Source organism: Oncorhynchus masou, chromosome 26 (genome assembly GCF_036934945.1).
Source record: "Oncorhynchus masou masou isolate Uvic2021 chromosome 26, UVic_Omas_1.1, whole genome shotgun sequence".
Lineage (NCBI taxonomy): Eukaryota > Metazoa > Chordata > Actinopteri > Salmoniformes > Salmonidae > Oncorhynchus > Oncorhynchus masou.
The window spans coordinates 18,643,290-18,660,569 of NC_088237.1; the positions used below are offsets into that span (position 1 = coordinate 18,643,290).

A 17,280-nucleotide genomic window follows, 5' to 3' on the forward strand; every position below is an offset into this window, starting at 1 on the left:
ACATGTTGTTCTGCCCCTGAACAAGGCAGTTAACCCACTGTTCCGAGGCCGTCATTGAAAATAAGAATTTGTTCTTAATGACTTGCCTAGTTGACTAAAGGTATAATAAAAACGTTACTTTGGTATAATCTGATCCTAGACCTGTGTTTATAGATTGGTGTAAATTGTATTTCTTCTCAGTAGATTCGCCTCTTCTCACCATCACACAGATGGAACAAGGAGGGTTAGTTATAAATATCTTTGGGACGATCTCGTCTCCTTCTCACAACACATTGGAGGAGAAAGCCAGAGGTCCCACCCCTCTGACATTCTTCTCCATTGGGTTTTGAGAAGGAAACGAAGAGAGGAGAGAGGACGCAACGATACTATAGAATTGAAAATCCCTTTGTCTGACACAATTGAAGAACAAGAAACGACGAATCAACGAATCTAAATCGTGAGATTTGTAATCACATTTTCGGGCGGGATGATTGAAAGTTTGTTTTCGTGGACCAGAGACCACTGTTGAAAGAAATCTGCATAGTATGTTTTATGGCTACTTTTAAGATACGATCATTAAAACATTTGAGCAATAATATAATTTTAACCATCGCTAAAGAAAATAACTGATATGGAGCGGCCATCGAGGTTTGTAACCAAAGCGTACCCTTTTTTATTAGCTAAGCTTAATTAGCTACAGTAACTTGCTAACGTAACGTTAGTACGAATCCCAGACCGACATTGGTACATTGTGGGAGGTAACCCGCCTGTCGACTTGATCTTGCAAATCTCGTCACTTATAGTGTGTGTGTTTGTTTGTTTGTTGACAGGAAGACAAAGCTTGTAAATTATTCAGATTTCCAGGACTTGGCTGATGGTATGTCAAATCCAATGTATTTCATTAATTTATGGTGTAAATAGACAGTTGGTGTTGCAATTCCCTTCTCCTTTTATGGTTTGTATTTAATCATGTGTCCCACTGTTTCTGATCATGTGAAACAGATGATGATTTTGCCTCTGTGAAAGCACCACCCAGCAAAAAAGCCAAGGAGATTGTGAAAGAGCCAGCGCAGGAGAAGAGCAAGAAACCTTCAAACAAGGCCTCCAGTCAAGAGACTAGCTCACAACCCATAGGCCACAAGAACAGGTAGGAAGTGGAATCAGAAACAAGCAGAAATAACCCTTAAACGTTTATAAAAGAACACCATATATTCAATAGAATTACTTGTTGTTTCTTTGTTCCTCAATATATATGTTGTGGAGACAAAAGGTATGAAACATTCTTAACAGTTTTGTAGTGTGTGACAGCAGCTATGCAAACAGAAGCATGCATTCAGAACACAGACACACTGAATGTCTTTGTTGCCCTCAGTCAGTGCCCCTTCACCTTATTCTGCATAGTGAGAGATAAACAATAACAAATAGCCAGTTGCAGGCAGTATTAGGGACAGTGTGTCTAGATGGTGTATGGAATGACATTATGCTGACCACTGGCCCAGAGAAGAACTCCATAAATCAGTGCTCAAACTCAAATGAGTCTTAGCCAGACGTGTTGCTTGTGATCTGCCATGCATCAAATCACAAAAAGCCACAAGGTGTGGTGAATCATTGGCAAGGTCTCTGAGGCCAGTGGCAGTAGGGGTGTATTGATGTGTCATGGTGATACAGAGTGACAGTCACTCTGAATGTAACCTTGTGATCAATCTGCTCTATGTTGATCAGTATTGTCGGTGAAACTTCAGCACTGCAGGTCAGGATGACCAGAATTCAACTACACTACACATATCACGTGTTACATGTTAGCTTTGTCACACTTTTGTCACATGTCCCTTTGAGAAGGCCTTTAATGTAAAATATGCTAACATCAGAATTGTACCTGTGTTTTTCAGGAAACCATTGGATGAGAAGCTGTATGACAGAGATTTGGAAGCAGCTCTTACTTTGTCGTTGCTTAAAACCACCGAGATAAATGAGGAACAATGTTCTTATAATCCAGGTTTGCATTTTATTGTTGATTCTTAACTGGTGTTTGAAACATTGCTGTTCAACAGCAAAACAGCAATTTGGAGTGGTTTGGCTCCATGGTAGTTTTATCACAATATGCACATACATACAGTAGAGAAGGGATGACTCTCATTTCTCACTCACTGCCAAAAATGATTTGCAATTAAACTTTGTTTTATTCTATATATTTTTAGAAAAATATGTCAAGAATCAACCACAGAGAGATTGTGAAAATCTGGATCCATCATTACGCCTTTCCAACTCCAGTGTGGACAGCAACCTTTTGGGTATCTCAAATGCATGGGTGGTGATGCTACACATGCCCACCACTGCCAAATCTATTTAATAATATTCAATCCAATGCCTTTGCATCTCACAGTCACTAGTGATCCCTTTGTGATTAGATCATCTCCTCCCTTAGGTCTTGACCAGATCACGAATGATCGGGGATCCCCTTGTGCCCCCTCCAGACAGAGGAAGGCAGCTTCCAAGGCTACAGAGCAGCAAAGGAGCATGCTGAAGGATGGCGATGAGGACTACAATCCCAAAGGGACACCAGGTTGTCATAGCAACCCAAAGGCATAGGCTCTTTGTTTTTCTACATTCCAGGTATTTCATGACACACATTTGTTGCGTACTGTATACTGAAAATTTCTTTCTATTCAGAGAGTGATGCTGATTTCAGTGATCCAGCTGAAAGTGATGATGATGAGTTCACAGTAAAGAAACCAAAGAAAAAGAACACAGAAGACAAGACAGCCAAGAAGAAGCAACCAAAAGCTAAACCAAAGGAAGAAAAGCAGCCTTCAAAACCATCAAATACCAAACCACATTTGACAGGTACTTAATAGCTTTAGGAACTATGAACTGCCATTCTAATAACTCAATCTTTTTATGCTCCCAGCCTGCAGAGTTTCAATCAAATTGTCCTTCTGTTCCTTACAGGGACTCCCAGTCTAAAAACTCCCATCTTAGGTAGAAGTCCAACTGCCAAGCCAGCCTCTGTGCCCAAGAGGTCTCCTGGCACTTCTCCTGTCTCCAGATCTGCAGTCTCTGGTAGTCCAGCGGGGGGCAGAATACCCAAGTGGAATCCTCCAGGTAATACTGACTGAAAGGTCAAGGAGGTCATCGTAACCTTATAAGCAGTTGTAGGACTGCTTGTTTGTTAACAAAGTTGTGCCTTGTATTCAGGCATTTTAAGACCCAGTTCACCCATTATTTTTATCATACAACTTGTCATCAGGTCACGTTGGAAGAAGTCCCGGCTCATCACAGAGTGCCCCAGTGAAGTCTCCAGGGCAGGGTCTAAGACTTGGACTGTCTCGCATGGTGCGGGTCAAACCCCTGCACCCCAGTGTTGCTAGTCACTGACCCCACCTATCTATTAGAGGAGCTCTGTGTAATTGACAGTTGACCGTTTCTTTTGTAATCCTCTAGATCTATTTTATGAGGCATTAGAATTGTACTGTTAATTATTATTAGTCTGGGGTCGTACATGCTCTCCTTTTTATAACAGCTCATCTTTTGGACCATTTGACTTAACAAAGGACAATTCCCAACGTATACTGTTTATTGGCCTACAACAAAGCCTTCAGATTTCAAACCCTTTGTGTGTTTTATTATTTCAAAGAGAGTTTGTCTTCTGTCTGTTTTTAGTTTTCACTCCAACATGTAAATGAAATGGTGCAATGGCGCACTCTGCTGGATATAATTATCTTAAAATGCAAAATTATCATTGTTAAAGTGGCAATCAGTTGAATCAACAACAAAGCGGAGACCCCGCCCCCGTTTTGGTAAAAAGCTGAGGGATGAGTCTGGAGAAATGTAACCACTCTGAAATTCATAGACAAAGCTGTGGATGTAAGGACTGAACACCCGTGATATCAAAACTAGTTTTAACCATGTTTTGAGGCTATATACCCAATGGGCAAAAACTGGTTGAATCAACTTTGTTTCCACGACATTTCAACCCAAAAAATATATGTGATGAAGTTGAATCAACGTGAGAAACTGATTTGATTTACAAAAAGTCAAGGTAAGAGCATTATATTTTTTTTCACCCAACTTTTAACCTAAAACGACATGACATGTGTTGTTAATTTTATGTTAAATTCGCGTTAGTTGACAACTAAACCAAATGTAAATAAAAACGAGAAGTTGAACTGAAGGCTGCCCAGTGGGTAGTGTTTGTTTGCATTTAGTTGATTTATTGTTTATCTGTCACAAACATTGGAGTAAAACAGCTTATTTTAAAAGTAAAATAATGGATGTAGCAACTACAGAATGTCCCTTTTATATAACGTTTTACCATGATTTTACTAACATCCAGTAGAATAGGCAACGTACGTATTCTATGTGTTTAAAGTTTTGTGGATTTTGTTCAGCGAAAGCTTTGTACAATGTGTAAATATAAAACATTAAATATTCAATATAACCTATACGTTTTTATGTAGTGAGCATGTTTCCAGTATAGCCTGTATAGGCCCAAATGAGTTTGTGCAACATCTCCCCTGTGGTATGGAACATTGGACAGTTGTTTTTTGAGTGAATGATAATGCTAATTTCTCCCAAAACCAGAAATGGAAAGTGAATCACTAAACGTCATGATTTTTAGCGTTACATAATGCGTTGTTTTACGTGTTAATTTCACCTTTAGCGCTGATCAGTCAACAGCGCGCCGCCGTCAGTCCGAATGTATCTCCATTACGACATCATGAAATCATAATGACATGACGCGTATGTATGCATAGTCAGTTTGACCATTGCGTTTGACTGAGTTCAATATTTCGTTTACTATGTTACCTTGCAGCAGCAAACACCGAACATGAGCGAAGTAAATTCATCCAATGAGCGAAAGTGTGAATTAGTTATGACTTCCATTTACGATTTTGTTTAACAATAAAAAATAATAATAACCGTGAATTTGCCTAATTTTCGAGTGCATTTTCTATTTTTTTATTCTATTGCTGTGTTATTTACTCATCAACTGACTATGCAAACATCTAAAGGGATAACAGACAAATATGATTTAAAAAACTTGCTCACAAAAGATAATTCCATTATTTTTACAAAAAAAAAAAAGCCCTGGATGTCAAACATCTTCACTCTTTAAACCTCTCAAGTTGATGACCTTTCTGTTTCAATAGGAAAGAAGTTAAATCTAAATTGAAGAGACTTATCGAAAACAGGAACCAACTTCTCCCATTGTTGAAAAGGTTCTGTATTCCTCTTGATATGTATAACATAGGCATTTAGCAGACACTTAGATTATGTCTTGACCACCTGAGATCAGCCCACAATCCAACAGTCAGATTTGCCTAACAAAACTCCAGCCTTGGATCCAACTGGGCCTACCACAGGAAGAAGGTAAGCTTACCATCAATCTGAAGCCCTACCCTAGTTACATTTCAATCCTCTGGCAATTAAAAAATACCATACATTGCTATCTGAGTAGCACAGTCTCTGCACAGGCTGAATTCTATGCAATGCTGCAGTTCCAAATAATTGAAACGGTAGTTATTATCCTCTGTGACTGGAATCTGCAGTAGGCTACCTGGGATTTGGGATACAAATAGCTGGACCACTGGAGGACAGGATAGGAAGTGTGGAATGAAAAGAAGAGTGGGAGACTCCCTGATCCAGTGGTGCTAATTCATTGCATGTAGCATACCAGTGAGAGGAAGCCTGAAATCAAAGGCAGGAATATGAAATGGTGAGAGATGATGAATTCCCTCTACACGCCATGCACTAAGGAAACATCTCCATGCTACTAGATATGTTGTTATACAGACTTCTCTGATCAAATGTCTATTTAGGGCTGCTGGCTGCAGCACGATCTGCCATAAACTCTGGAACATACTATCAGAACTCAGCTGGGGCTGATAATGAAAGTGAAGAAAAAAACATGAGCATTGCTTGATTTAAAGCTTGCTTTCATTGGTTCCTATTGGACTCAAAAGAAACATCACATTATACATTTTGTTTCAGGTAAATGTTCATGGCTGTACATTATTCCCATATGTGGTTGCAAACAGTGGCAGCCGAAAATGGCCTGTTAGAGCACTAGCCCATTGCCCTCGGCAGGGGGTGGAGGAGGTGACGTAAACCTGTCTTGGCTTACTTGGCTGACATTGAGCCAGACTGCCTGTCTCATCTCCAGCACCATGGACAGGGGACAGGGGAACAGACAGTGCAGCTCACCCCACCCCACCACATGGCGGATGTGCCGACAGATGGTTCAGAGTGGCAGACAATGCAGACAGGTCGCTTACACCGTGTTCAGGGTTTATGGGGAGTGATAAGCCAAAGACGTTGGGGCTCTACAGCATGTTATACATACTATATAGACAGTCCACTGAGCAGTCATTTCATACATGGCGATGGACATTTCTGTTGACTTGCCTGTGGTGTGTGTCCGGTGTTTTCCTGGTCTTGTTGGAGGCATTCTCAACAAAGTATTTAGTTGGAAATTGGAAATGAAGCATCCTCTAATCATGAAGGCTACATTTATTCTTTAAAGTGCCCCCCCCCCCCCCCCATTGTATTTTGTGGAGTTAAGTCTCTCTTGCAGCACAAAGAAAAGCAAGCAAGTATGTGCACTCTGACCCCTTGTAGCTAAGTCAAATAGCCCACATATTCCCAGAGGAATGAACCTGAAAGTTGGCCCACTCTGTCATTCACTTCCCGTTCCTCAGCCACCGCCTGCCTGAGGTGTCTGTCTGTCTGTCTGTCTGGGACAGTTGTGTCACCACCACTGCTCAGTCAAAAGGATAGAGTTCACTCTGACCAGCAAGGTTAGACCGGTTCTGACCCATGACAGACAGCACTGTTTAGGGTAAAGCCAGCAGTGCCATATTAGTCTACTCAAGACAATATTTTGTCTATCTGACTCTGTATGCAGATAGAAGCAGATACAATCGGTGTTATAGTATGGGTCCTTGGGAAAGGCCAGCTACACAGGCCAAGCCTGTCTGTCCCCGGCCTGTTCTGGGACATGACGATAACAAGGTAAGACTCTAAACAGGGCTGATTACTAATGCCTGTTTTGTCTTTATTTGGATCAGCAGTGAAGTTTTTTTAGTTATCCATTATTTTACCAGGTAAGTTGACTGAGAACACATTCTCATTTGCAGCAACGACCTGGGGAATAGTTACAGGGGAGAGGAGGGGGATGAATGAGCCAATTGTAAACTGGGGATTATTCGGTGACCGTGATGGTTTGAGGGCCAGCTTGGTGGTTGTTATTGAATGCTATTTGTTATTGTTTGATTTACCCTGGATTCGATCATAGAAATTCATACTGCATGAAGGGAATTTGGTTTATGTGTGTGTGGATGTCTAAACAATAGAGATGTAGGCTTGGCCAATGTGCTTTAGTTATATTGCTTTAGTTAACACTGGCTTGTGTGCTCTCAGGGTTGTGTTGCTATTGATGTCCACCACAGTGCGTATGCTCCTAGCTCTGCTCCTTCCAGAGTGGTTTTCCTCTGTGTCTCTGTGGCAGTCAGTCCAGGGCAGGCTACTAATGGCATTTAGCCTGATCTGGATTAGACCAGTGGGTGGTCCCTCCATACTCCTTAGCCTTGGATACCTCCTACTACTAAAGTTAGAGAATAAACACCCACCTACAACAACACAGGTCTACTGGTGCACTCCATCATGCTGCAGGAAAAACACACCTTTGTTTCCACTAGAAAATAAAAAGGGCTATGTTTTACCTTTGTGCAATTTTTCCCAGTTGGTCTAGTGTTATAAGCCAAAAAATAGAGTGGATAATGGCCCTTTGCCCAATTACCTCAACTGCACTATTGGGTATAACTGCTCCACTGCATTAAGAAAACACTTTAGCCTATAGCCATGAACAGATAAAGGCTGGAGGCTTATGAGTGAGGACTGGTTGTGACTGTATGCGCATCTTTAATATTGTGGACTGAAGCTGGAAATCATATCACCATGGAGACTGCAGCTTGTGTAATGGTAAAAAAAAACATATCTGGATGGTATATCAAAGGTGAGAGAAATACACTGGGTAGCAATGAAAAGAAAACAGGTATTTTCTGTCAGCACTGATAAAAACGTGTTATGAAACGACCAGTTATGTAGTCGTGTCTACCCCGAGATGACTGACCGTGCCGACATAGGCTTCAGTAGAACATACTGGACCACCCACTTCACGCTTGGGGTATGTAGGATGAATCATATGAAGGTGGAGATGGCTCTCCTCCACATCTCAAAGGATTCTCCACTCTGGATGATCTAGCACATGGTTTGCCTTGATGTGTAATTCCCTTTCAATTATAAGGTGTGTGTGTGTGTGTGTGTGTGTGTGTGTGTGTGTGTGCGCGTGCATATGTTTTTTACAGTACAATTTTGAGAAGTGAGGGCATGCCGGTCCTCACTTATAAAAAGGCTGTTTTAGGCTAAGGTTTAGGGTTAGGGAAAATATGATTTTAAATGGCAATCAATTGTTGGTCCCCAAAAAAGTCCTTACAAGTATAGTAAGACATAGCTGTGTGTGTGATTTAAAAACTGATCCAATGATTAAACATTTGATGATTTAGTACTGTTTTTGACAATTGCATTTTTTAAACTAAATATCTTTACAAATGTAAAGTTGTTGTGAATCATTAAATATTCGATGTTTAATGTGGTTATTTTGATGGTACCTTCGTGTGAGACTAAAGTGAAGTAGTAATCAATAACCTCAGATGTGTGGTTGCTACTCAGCAGTGTTTCTCTGAGTTTCAGTTCCCGGACAGTGAGTCTGACACGTGAGCATTGAACCAGTGTGGGTGCATCCCATTCTCTACAGTAGGCCTACACGATGAGATAAAATACGACTGAACCCAAGGATTTTGGGACTTAAGAAAAAGTGGTGTCATACAGGGGCTAGAGAGAGGGGTTTTGTTGTTGTTTGAGCTTGGTCACAAACTATCGATGGATTTTTTTTTTTTGCTGGAGGATTTGGCAAATACTGTACATAGTTCTATAGGCTACCAGCAACATAACGGTTTTACGCGCAATGTTGATTCTCATGCTTGGAAAGTTATGACTGAGGAGTCTGCGGAGTTGGACAGTTGAATGAATTGACAAGCAATCTATATCGGGAGTCCACGGTGTCGCTTGTCGATGTGAAATAAACTGTGACCGTAGAATACCCTAACAGGTGGCTCTCCGACGATATGCGCGTCAGGCTAACAACAGCGTGCACACTCGCCATAATCTTCGGCTGACAAAGCTTTTTCCAATATTACAGTCCGTTCATTACTATTCAGCAGCACTACTCTGCAATTTCCAACGGGCCCCAACGTCGTTTTGATGCGAAGCGGGAATATTGGTTTCTGCGTTTACTCGGGAATAAAATTGAGCCTGGGAATGTTTTCAAGCTGTGCGCTCACGTGGACCAACTAGGAGTGATTTATCGATGATCATTTGAATTCACCCGGGTTATAAAGCAATGTTTCCAGAAATTCATATCAAGGTGAGGTATAAAGAATGCTATTGCTTTGTTTTGTGTAGCTTATTGGATACAAATTCAACATTAGCTTTTTTTGCATTTTGTTTTATTTCACATGACTGTATTTGGAACCTCTCTGCACTCTTTAAGTGTACTGTACAGACTGTAATGGACAGACAGTAATTAGGTCTGAAAACACTTTCCAGCGGATTTCAGAATCAGATGTCAATGTGTTGACATAATTACTCCCATGGTCTCATGGCTCCACTGACCTTCAGATGGACTAACCCACTTTAATCCCCATGATCTACAGCTTGGTGTGCTCAGGAATGGATCATTAGCTTCCTGGGGTCTACTGGGTTAATATTATCTGTTTGTCACGGCTGATAGCACTGGATTCACAATACATTTGGGCTACTGCACATTTTTATATTGCAGTATTCAAAAACGGCCTTAATGTGTCTACTGTAGCCATAGTGGAATACCCCCCCCCCATTCATTTATGCAGTATTGACTACAGCTGCATAGGAACCAAATGTGAGAATCATCGCTAGTTCTAAAAATACATTGTAATTTAATTACAATGTTGGCCTTCATAGATTTTCTATATGCAGTTGGTGTGTGTGTGCATGTGTGAGTGCTGGGGCCAAGCAAAATAATGTGTGCCTATGTGTAGGTGTGTGCACAAGTGTGTTCATCTTCAGCTAGCTCATATTATATGAGATCCCTTTCTCGTCCAATCCCCACAGACAGGGAGGCCCGACGCCTACTCCCAGCAACACAAACTCCAGCCTGAATGCACACGCCTTGGGTCCAGCCGGGCCTACCAGCAGCAGCAGGTAAACCTACTCCATGGTCCTCCAGTATTTTGTTCTTGTTTGTGGGTGTGCGGGGGAATACGATGACTGTGTCATGATCTGGTCGTTGTGTGGGAGTACTGTGACTAGTGTGAGCTGTGGGGGAATACTGTATGATGCAACTGCCCAGCCCGCACCTCTGAAAAGAGCAAGGTAGTTATCACCAGTTGTGAGTTGTGGATCCTGAGTTTTAAGATTAACAGTAATTTTCCTTATCCCAAACGATTCAATGTTCATAATAACAGAGTGTGAAAACGTGCTGGCCGGGTGCAGAGGTAACTGTCTTCGGTACCATGTTGCTATATATAGCTTTTTTATGAATAATTTATCTTGCAGATACTGCAGTAAAGCCCTGGAGATTAAACAGTGCATTCTATAAATAGAACTTCCCCTCTCAATTTGGCAGCGCTGTTTCAGTTCAAATCAATAAGGCCACGAGAGCCATACTACTGTAACTACAGCACAGCTCTATTCAGTCAGAGGTGATGCCCTGGTATAGCTTAGCCTTTTGGGCAGCTTTTGAGAGGATGTGTTACATAGAGTACCGAGAAAGACTAGCAGCCTATAAACAAGAGACAGTGAAGGAAAAATATATGGAGAGAGAGAGACTCCGAGTTGGGCTGCAGTGAAAGCTTCTGTCGAAAAGCAGACCTCCAAGGCTTTAGACCCTGCTTCACTCTCGCCCTGGCACGTAACTCTATGCCCTTTCTGGGCACCACAGGCTACTTGCCTCATTACTGAATCGGCAGGAAAACTAGAAACACCCAGTGCCTCAAACCTCGTTATGTAACAACACCTGTATTATCTCTGTAGATTTAACCTAGATGACCCTCTAAATGTGGGTCCTTCTCTCTCTGCCGCCCTCTCTCTCTTGTTCTGGCTGTAGAACTGTGGCTCGGGCAAAGGCACTCTGCCTAAGCTGGATGCTAAGCCCTTGGTTGTAAACAATGCCAAGTACCATCACCAGTCCGAAAGCATCCTGCCCCACATCACCAGCAAGGGGCTGCAAAACACATGTGATAGGCAGCTTTCAGGAACCAGGCACCAGGAAAGCTTCCAGGTGAGTCCTTGTTACAATTAGGCTAATCTCTTGGTATTATGTACTTAGAGCCTAGTATAGTGAAGCAATGAAACATTCCACTGAGAAATTATAACAGTGTTAAATTGTTACCATGCAAAACCTCTGCAACTAGTTAATTTCCTGTATGTTTTGTAATTGACAGGATGAGAGATTACAGAGCTCCACAGTGGAGAGTCTGCCAGAGTCCATCAACAGGAAGAACAATCAGGAGCAGGAGAGGAATATTGAGGGACACAATCTGCCCATGTCTCCTGCAGGTGTGTGTGGGCTAAGGGTAGGACTAGGCCTGAGTTGGAGAGTAGGGAAGCGTTGGTGGAAGGTGCTGGTGTTGGCGTTTAGTATTGGCAATTCTGAAGGAGAAAGAGTTTTCTGTCCCTTGATCTTATTTAATCAGGAAGAAACAAATGCAAACTGAGATTTGCTGACAGGAATTTCCTTTCCCTCCTATACAGAGGTCCTGAAGGCGTTCAAAGATCGTCTGACGGAGCATGAGCAGGAGGAGGTCATGGACTACTCCGAGGTCTGGTACCTGGGCCTGGATGCCAAGAAGATGGAGGGTTCCCCCAGCCTGCCACATAACTCTGGCTACGACGATGAGAGCGGAGGCTATCTGAAGGTAACTTAAAATGGGCACAAAGATGGCAGTAAAGAAACTGTGAATTTCAGAACCAGTTTTAGGGCCATATAGAGTTTCAGTTTTTGCAGTATTGCTTTAAAGTCAATTATACCCTTTTCTCTGCAGGTCGCGCATGACCACATAGGCTTCCGGTTTGAGGTGCTGGAGGTGATCGGAAAAGGATCCTTCGGACAGGTCCTGAAGTGCCTGGATCACAAGACCACTGAACTTGTCGCCATCAAGGTCATTCGCAACAAGAAAAGGTGACTAACGCCACTAGCTAGCTAGCATATCGTAGCACAGCTGGGTTGTCAAATACCAACCTTTCACTAATAACATGCTATGACACATGTTATAACACTGCTTTTCTGTTATGATTGGCTGCAGGTTCCACCACCAGGCTATGGTAGAGTTGAAGATCCTGGATGCGTTGAGAAGGAAGGACAGAGACAACCAACACAACGTCATTCACATGAAGGAGCACTTCTACTTCCGGAACCATCTCTGCATCTCCTTCGAGCTCCTGGGGTAGGATTGACGGACACTGACACTGTAGGGCCAAAGATAAGATCATATTCAGAAATACAATAATACCCTTTTGTTATTTGTTGATTTAGTTCAGGAGAGAATACTTCTGCTATATTTCATACACAGGAGGTAAACATGTAGTATGAAGATTATTTGGCCATTTAAATCTAAAGGATGTTTGCTTATCTTTGACCGTGCAGAGTGAACCTGTACGAACTCATCAAGAAGAACAACTTCCAGGGCTTCAGCCAGATCCTGGTGCGCCGCTTTGCCTACTCCCTCCTCAAGTGCCTGCAGATGCTGCACAAAGAGAAGATCATCCACTGTGACCTAAAACCGGTATGACCCCTAGCCATGACCTTTAACCCCTCACCACCTTAACATTACATCATGAAAAGTGAAGCATATTTGCAAACATATTCCTTGTTGGTTCAGTTTAATAGTGCCACAGGAGATGGAGAGGATATGCTCATACTTGGGTGTTTATTTTCCAGGAAAACATTCTTCTGTCACACAAAGGCCAAGGCAACATCAAGGTCATTGACTTTGGCTCCAGCTGCTACGAGCAGCAGAGAGGTGAGTGTCTTAGTTTGTATGTTTTCTAATGTAAGGTTGGATCAAGTAGGCAAACAGGGGGCACAACCTCATTATAGCATCACATTATAGCATACCTAATTCCTGGCTCTCCTCCTCCACAGTTTACACCTACATCCAGAGCCGCTTCTACCGTTCCCCAGAGGTGCTCCTGGGCCATTCCTACAGCATGGCCATCGACATGTGGAGCTTTGGCTGCATCCTGGCTGAGCTCCACACTGGCTTCCCCCTCTTTCCTGGGGAGAGTGAGGTGGAGCAGATTGCCTGCATCATGGAGGTACCTACCTAGTACCTACAATACCATGTTCTCTTTGTTAATGGCTCTTTCAACCTTGTGGTTTGGCTAGCAACGTTGATGTATTACTCACTGTGTGTGTTTGTCTGATTTGTTCTCAGGTACTGGGAATGCCTCCAACTGATTTCTTGTCAACAGCAACCAGGAAAAGGCAATTTTTTGGTAAGCATTTGACTGTTCGATGGAAATTCTGTTTAACTGAGACCTTTCACTTCTACTGACGTATCAATAGGATCACAGTTAAATGTATACATTTCTGATGTAGGGATTTGCATAATTTTAGTGTCACAGGGTGTTTAATTAAGCAATAAGCCTGAGGGAGTGTGGTATATTGGCCATATAACACAGCCGAGGGCTGTTCTTATGCACAACGTGAAAGGGAGTGCCTGAATATCAACCATATACCACAAACCCCCGAGGTGCCTTATTGCTATTATAAACTGGTTACCAACATAAATAGAACAGTAAACAAGTATGTTTATGTCACAACCGTGGTATATTGTCTGATATACAGACGGTTGAAATGCTGTTTCAGCCAATCAGCATCCAGGACCAAAACTACCCGGTTTATAATTCTTAGCAAGAGATCCTCTTGTTGATAATCACTGGTTGTGTTTGTGCAGATTCCAAGGGCAACCCCAGGAACATCACCAACAGCAAGGGGAGAAAGAGACGGCTCAACTCCAAGGATCTGTCCAGTGCCCTGAAGACCAACGATCCTCTCTTTCTGGATTTCATCAAACGCTGTCTCACGTATGTACTGTACACACTGTACACCTGTCAATAACACAGCCATAGAATCACCCAATCTCATATATTACTAAAAGGAATCATGTTAAACTGTCAGGTGAAGTGAGCCCTCTTTCGCCTCCAGGTGAGGCCAATTGAGATTGAAATCTACAAGGAAGTCCAGTGTGTGGTTTTACCTCTGGTTCTCTCTGGAATAATCTCATTTGCATCCTCTCTACCGAGATCCATCTCAAAACCCAATGGAGGCGAAGGTCACAGGGGAGGGACCCCTGATTTTCTCCTCCGATCGGTTTTGAGAAGGAGAGAGGACGCGAGGAGTATGCAATTGGGATTTTCCCTCTGACTGACTCTCTTCTCTCTGTCAGGTGGGACCCTAAGAAGCGCATGACGCCCGACGAGGCCATGCAGCATGAGTGGATCCAGGAGGCACGCTCCAGCAAGTTTCGGCCCAAGACCCGCACTGTGAGAAGGCCCAACGAGAGCCTCGGCAACGTGGAGAACAACAACAAGATAGCGCAGCATATTTCCCACAAACCAGCCCTTATCAACAGGATAGGTAAGAGGAGCAGTCATCTACCATACTACCACCATGCCTTCTCATACGTATGTGTTTGCATTTGAAAAAAAAAAAAAACTTCACTAGGCATTTTTTACACTTTGAGAGTGGCAGATTGACACAAAGACTAAATTGACTCCACATCTCTATGATGTACATAAAGTAACAGGCATCTTACTTCCCCCTCTCTGACGCAGTTGACAAGGCATTCTCAAGCCCGTTCTCCAGCGCCACAGACAGGCCCAAGAGACAGAACTCTGTGAAGCTGGCGTCCGCCGAGCGCTTGCGACCAATCGGGGCTTCGGCTGAGGGCCAGATGGGCGAGGGCAGGACCAAGAGCACCAGGGCTGTTAGCAGCAGCAAGCAGGAGGTACCCAGGGAGAGATCAGTCCACATTGTCATCAGGCCCCCGCTGGAGCACACTGCAGACAGTGACAGTCTGGAGCACCAGCAGGGCCTGTCCCCCATCACATAAAGGCCCCAGGGACAGAGGGCTTGGGGCTGGGAGGGGGTTGAAGGGAGGGGGGATGCATAGGTCACATCAGGGTTAATATCATCAGAGGTTAAACATAAGACACATATTAATAACATTAAATGGGGGTCATGGTTGGGGTATATCCTGTTTTGTAGATGTAGTGGGTTATCAATTTGTTATATTTGTGCTGCACTATCGAATTTATTTCCTTGTCCAATCACATGTTTAGTGCTTGGACTCTGTCTAGCTGCAGGAGACGTCTTTGGAACACAGTCTTTGGTGGGTATTTTGGTAATGAGCTGTGTATCAGCAACTGTTGGTCTTCTCTGTTATTGCAGTAGTCACAAATGGACTTACTGCATCTAGAATGTGGCCACATTCACTTGTCATAAGCTTGGAAAGTAGCACAGGTCACTTGCATTAGTTTAAAATGGGATCACTTAGCTTAGAACCCAGATCAATGCCCAGATTGGCCTGTTTTCCACTCTCGGTCTAGCCAGGTTAGGCCGAGCCACATTTAATGTAATTTTGCCAGAGGTTTAAAGCTCTTTGAGTAGGCTAATTCCCTGCACGTTTTCTACTGGCATTGACGTTTTGGCTTTGACAACACAGACGTCTGACCCAAAATATACACAGGTTAAGCCCTGCCCCCTGTTTGCACTGAAATACGCATGGCAAGCCCAAGGAGTTGCCCGTGCCATGGATGCAATGTTTAAAGCTCTTAGCAGCACAAAGCATCTCCCATGCAGAGATGATGGTGATAGGGGAAAAACATAAAGCACTAATGTGCACAAACTCCCCTAGAGATTACTCAGAGTTGACCATGTTTATGGAGTTTGACTTTGACTCAATCATTTGTGGCTGTTGATCATAGTATGTTTCATTACTAGTTTATTATGATAATTATTAAAAACCTAGGTGTTACTGAATAAAATTACAATCACTTATAAGTCAGAAAAAATGCTGTCCACCTGACAACAACTTTTACCTCTAAAACAGGGCTCTCAAGTTGTCAATGAAGATGAATGTTATTTTCCTGACCTGAAATGTCTAGCTTGGACTGGTATTGGATGGTTTGATATTCTTCATACGTCATTGTCATATACAAAGTTTTCCAGTGTCTGCAAAACAGGAATATTCTGACCAGTGATCCTCACCACTTGTTATTCAAATGTGCCTTCCAGCATCCAAAGTGACTTCCCTCTGACCCACAATGCATCATCTGTTTTTTACTCCTCCTCACACAAACTTCATTTTAAAAAGCTCTTAATTTCTCATCAAAGCAGTTCCATCTATTTTGATTAACTTCTCTTACCTCGACAAAAGGACAATTTGCTACAATGTTGAGCTTTCTTCAATAAAACTTGGGCCAAATGAAGGAGTAGATTTTTTTTTGTTCTCTCTAAACTTCTTTAAGGCAACTTGTACTGATGCTTTTTACTTGCTCCAGTTATAGAAAGTAATTTTAAAACAGTGTTTATATTTGTAACATGATCAGAAATGGAATAGACTTCCTTTTTAACAGTACATAATTGAATGTACATTTTACAATTGTGTTAAGATTAAATTATTGGTTTAAGGTGTGACATGTATATGAAATATTTGTGGTAATATATCTCAAGCACTGTATGTGTACATAAAGAGGTCACATTGGCAATGGCTCGATGAAATATATTTTTTACCATGTTTCAATTGTAATTTTAATGAATTTCTTGTTTATTCTTCTGTGCTCACTGAGCATTGTTATTTAAGAGAGCCCCACAGACTGGTGCCCATAATGATGATATTGTGTGATGTACTGAATTACTGTTTTGCTTTCTCTAAGTCTGTATAATAGCATGCCAGGACATTGTTGATTTTATTGTACTGCACTAAAACAAAAAGAAAGTGTGTGCATTCATTTCAACCAAATTATTTCACAATCAACCATTGTGGTCTATTTGGAAGTAATTGAATTGAGGGCATTCCACCTGATGAACTGTACATTGATGTGAAAAAATGAATGAATGTGTCATTGAAAGAACATATAATTGAATAAATTGGTGTTTTATATTCCTTGCCTCTGCCCGTTTGATTGGACCTTTGATAA

At 42.3% G+C, this 17,280-nt stretch overlaps 2 protein-coding genes across 2 annotated transcripts; both read left to right on the plus strand.

Moving 5' to 3' along the window:
* The first annotated feature begins 374 nt into the window (after positions 1-374).
* Positions 375-3,586, plus strand: LOC135514944 (RAD51-associated protein 1-like). The gene is made up of 9 exons (XM_064938699.1): positions 375-627; positions 810-856; positions 982-1,126; positions 1,869-1,975; positions 2,178-2,270; positions 2,405-2,542; positions 2,650-2,823; positions 2,929-3,081; positions 3,227-3,586. The coding sequence occupies exons 1-9, from the start codon at positions 611-613 to the stop codon at positions 3,352-3,354; spliced, it is 1,002 nt and encodes a 333-aa protein (XP_064794771.1). The 5' UTR covers positions 375-610; the 3' UTR covers positions 3,355-3,586.
* Positions 3,587-8,764: 5,178 nt separating this feature from the next.
* LOC135514943 (dual specificity tyrosine-phosphorylation-regulated kinase 4-like) lies at positions 8,765-17,243 on the plus strand. The gene is made up of 14 exons (XM_064938698.1): positions 8,765-9,463; positions 10,189-10,278; positions 11,183-11,356; positions 11,520-11,634; positions 11,830-11,993; positions 12,120-12,256; positions 12,381-12,521; positions 12,722-12,860; positions 13,016-13,097; positions 13,220-13,392; positions 13,512-13,572; positions 14,034-14,163; positions 14,526-14,716; positions 14,914-17,243. The coding sequence occupies exons 1-14, from the start codon at positions 9,440-9,442 to the stop codon at positions 15,189-15,191; spliced, it is 1,899 nt and encodes a 632-aa protein (XP_064794770.1). The 5' UTR covers positions 8,765-9,439; the 3' UTR covers positions 15,192-17,243.
* Positions 17,244-17,280: the final 37 nt, after the last annotated feature.

Excerpts from the sequence above, each read along its gene's own strand:
- LOC135514944 (XM_064938699.1), top strand. Across the intron at positions 1,127-1,868 it reads CCCATAGGCCACAAGAACAG|GAAACCATTGGATGAGAAGC; the intron begins GTAGGAAGTGGA and ends TGTGTTTTTCAG. Across the intron at positions 3,082-3,226 it reads ACCCAAGTGGAATCCTCCAG|GTCACGTTGGAAGAAGTCCC; the intron begins GTAATACTGACT and ends ACTTGTCATCAG.
- LOC135514943 (XM_064938698.1), top strand. The coding sequence starts at position 9,440 with ATGTTTCCAGAAATTCATATCAAG. Across the intron at positions 14,164-14,525 it reads TTCATCAAACGCTGTCTCAC|GTGGGACCCTAAGAAGCGCA; the intron begins GTATGTACTGTA and ends TCTCTCTGTCAG. Across the intron at positions 14,717-14,913 it reads AGCCCTTATCAACAGGATAG|TTGACAAGGCATTCTCAAGC; the intron begins GTAAGAGGAGCA and ends TCTCTGACGCAG.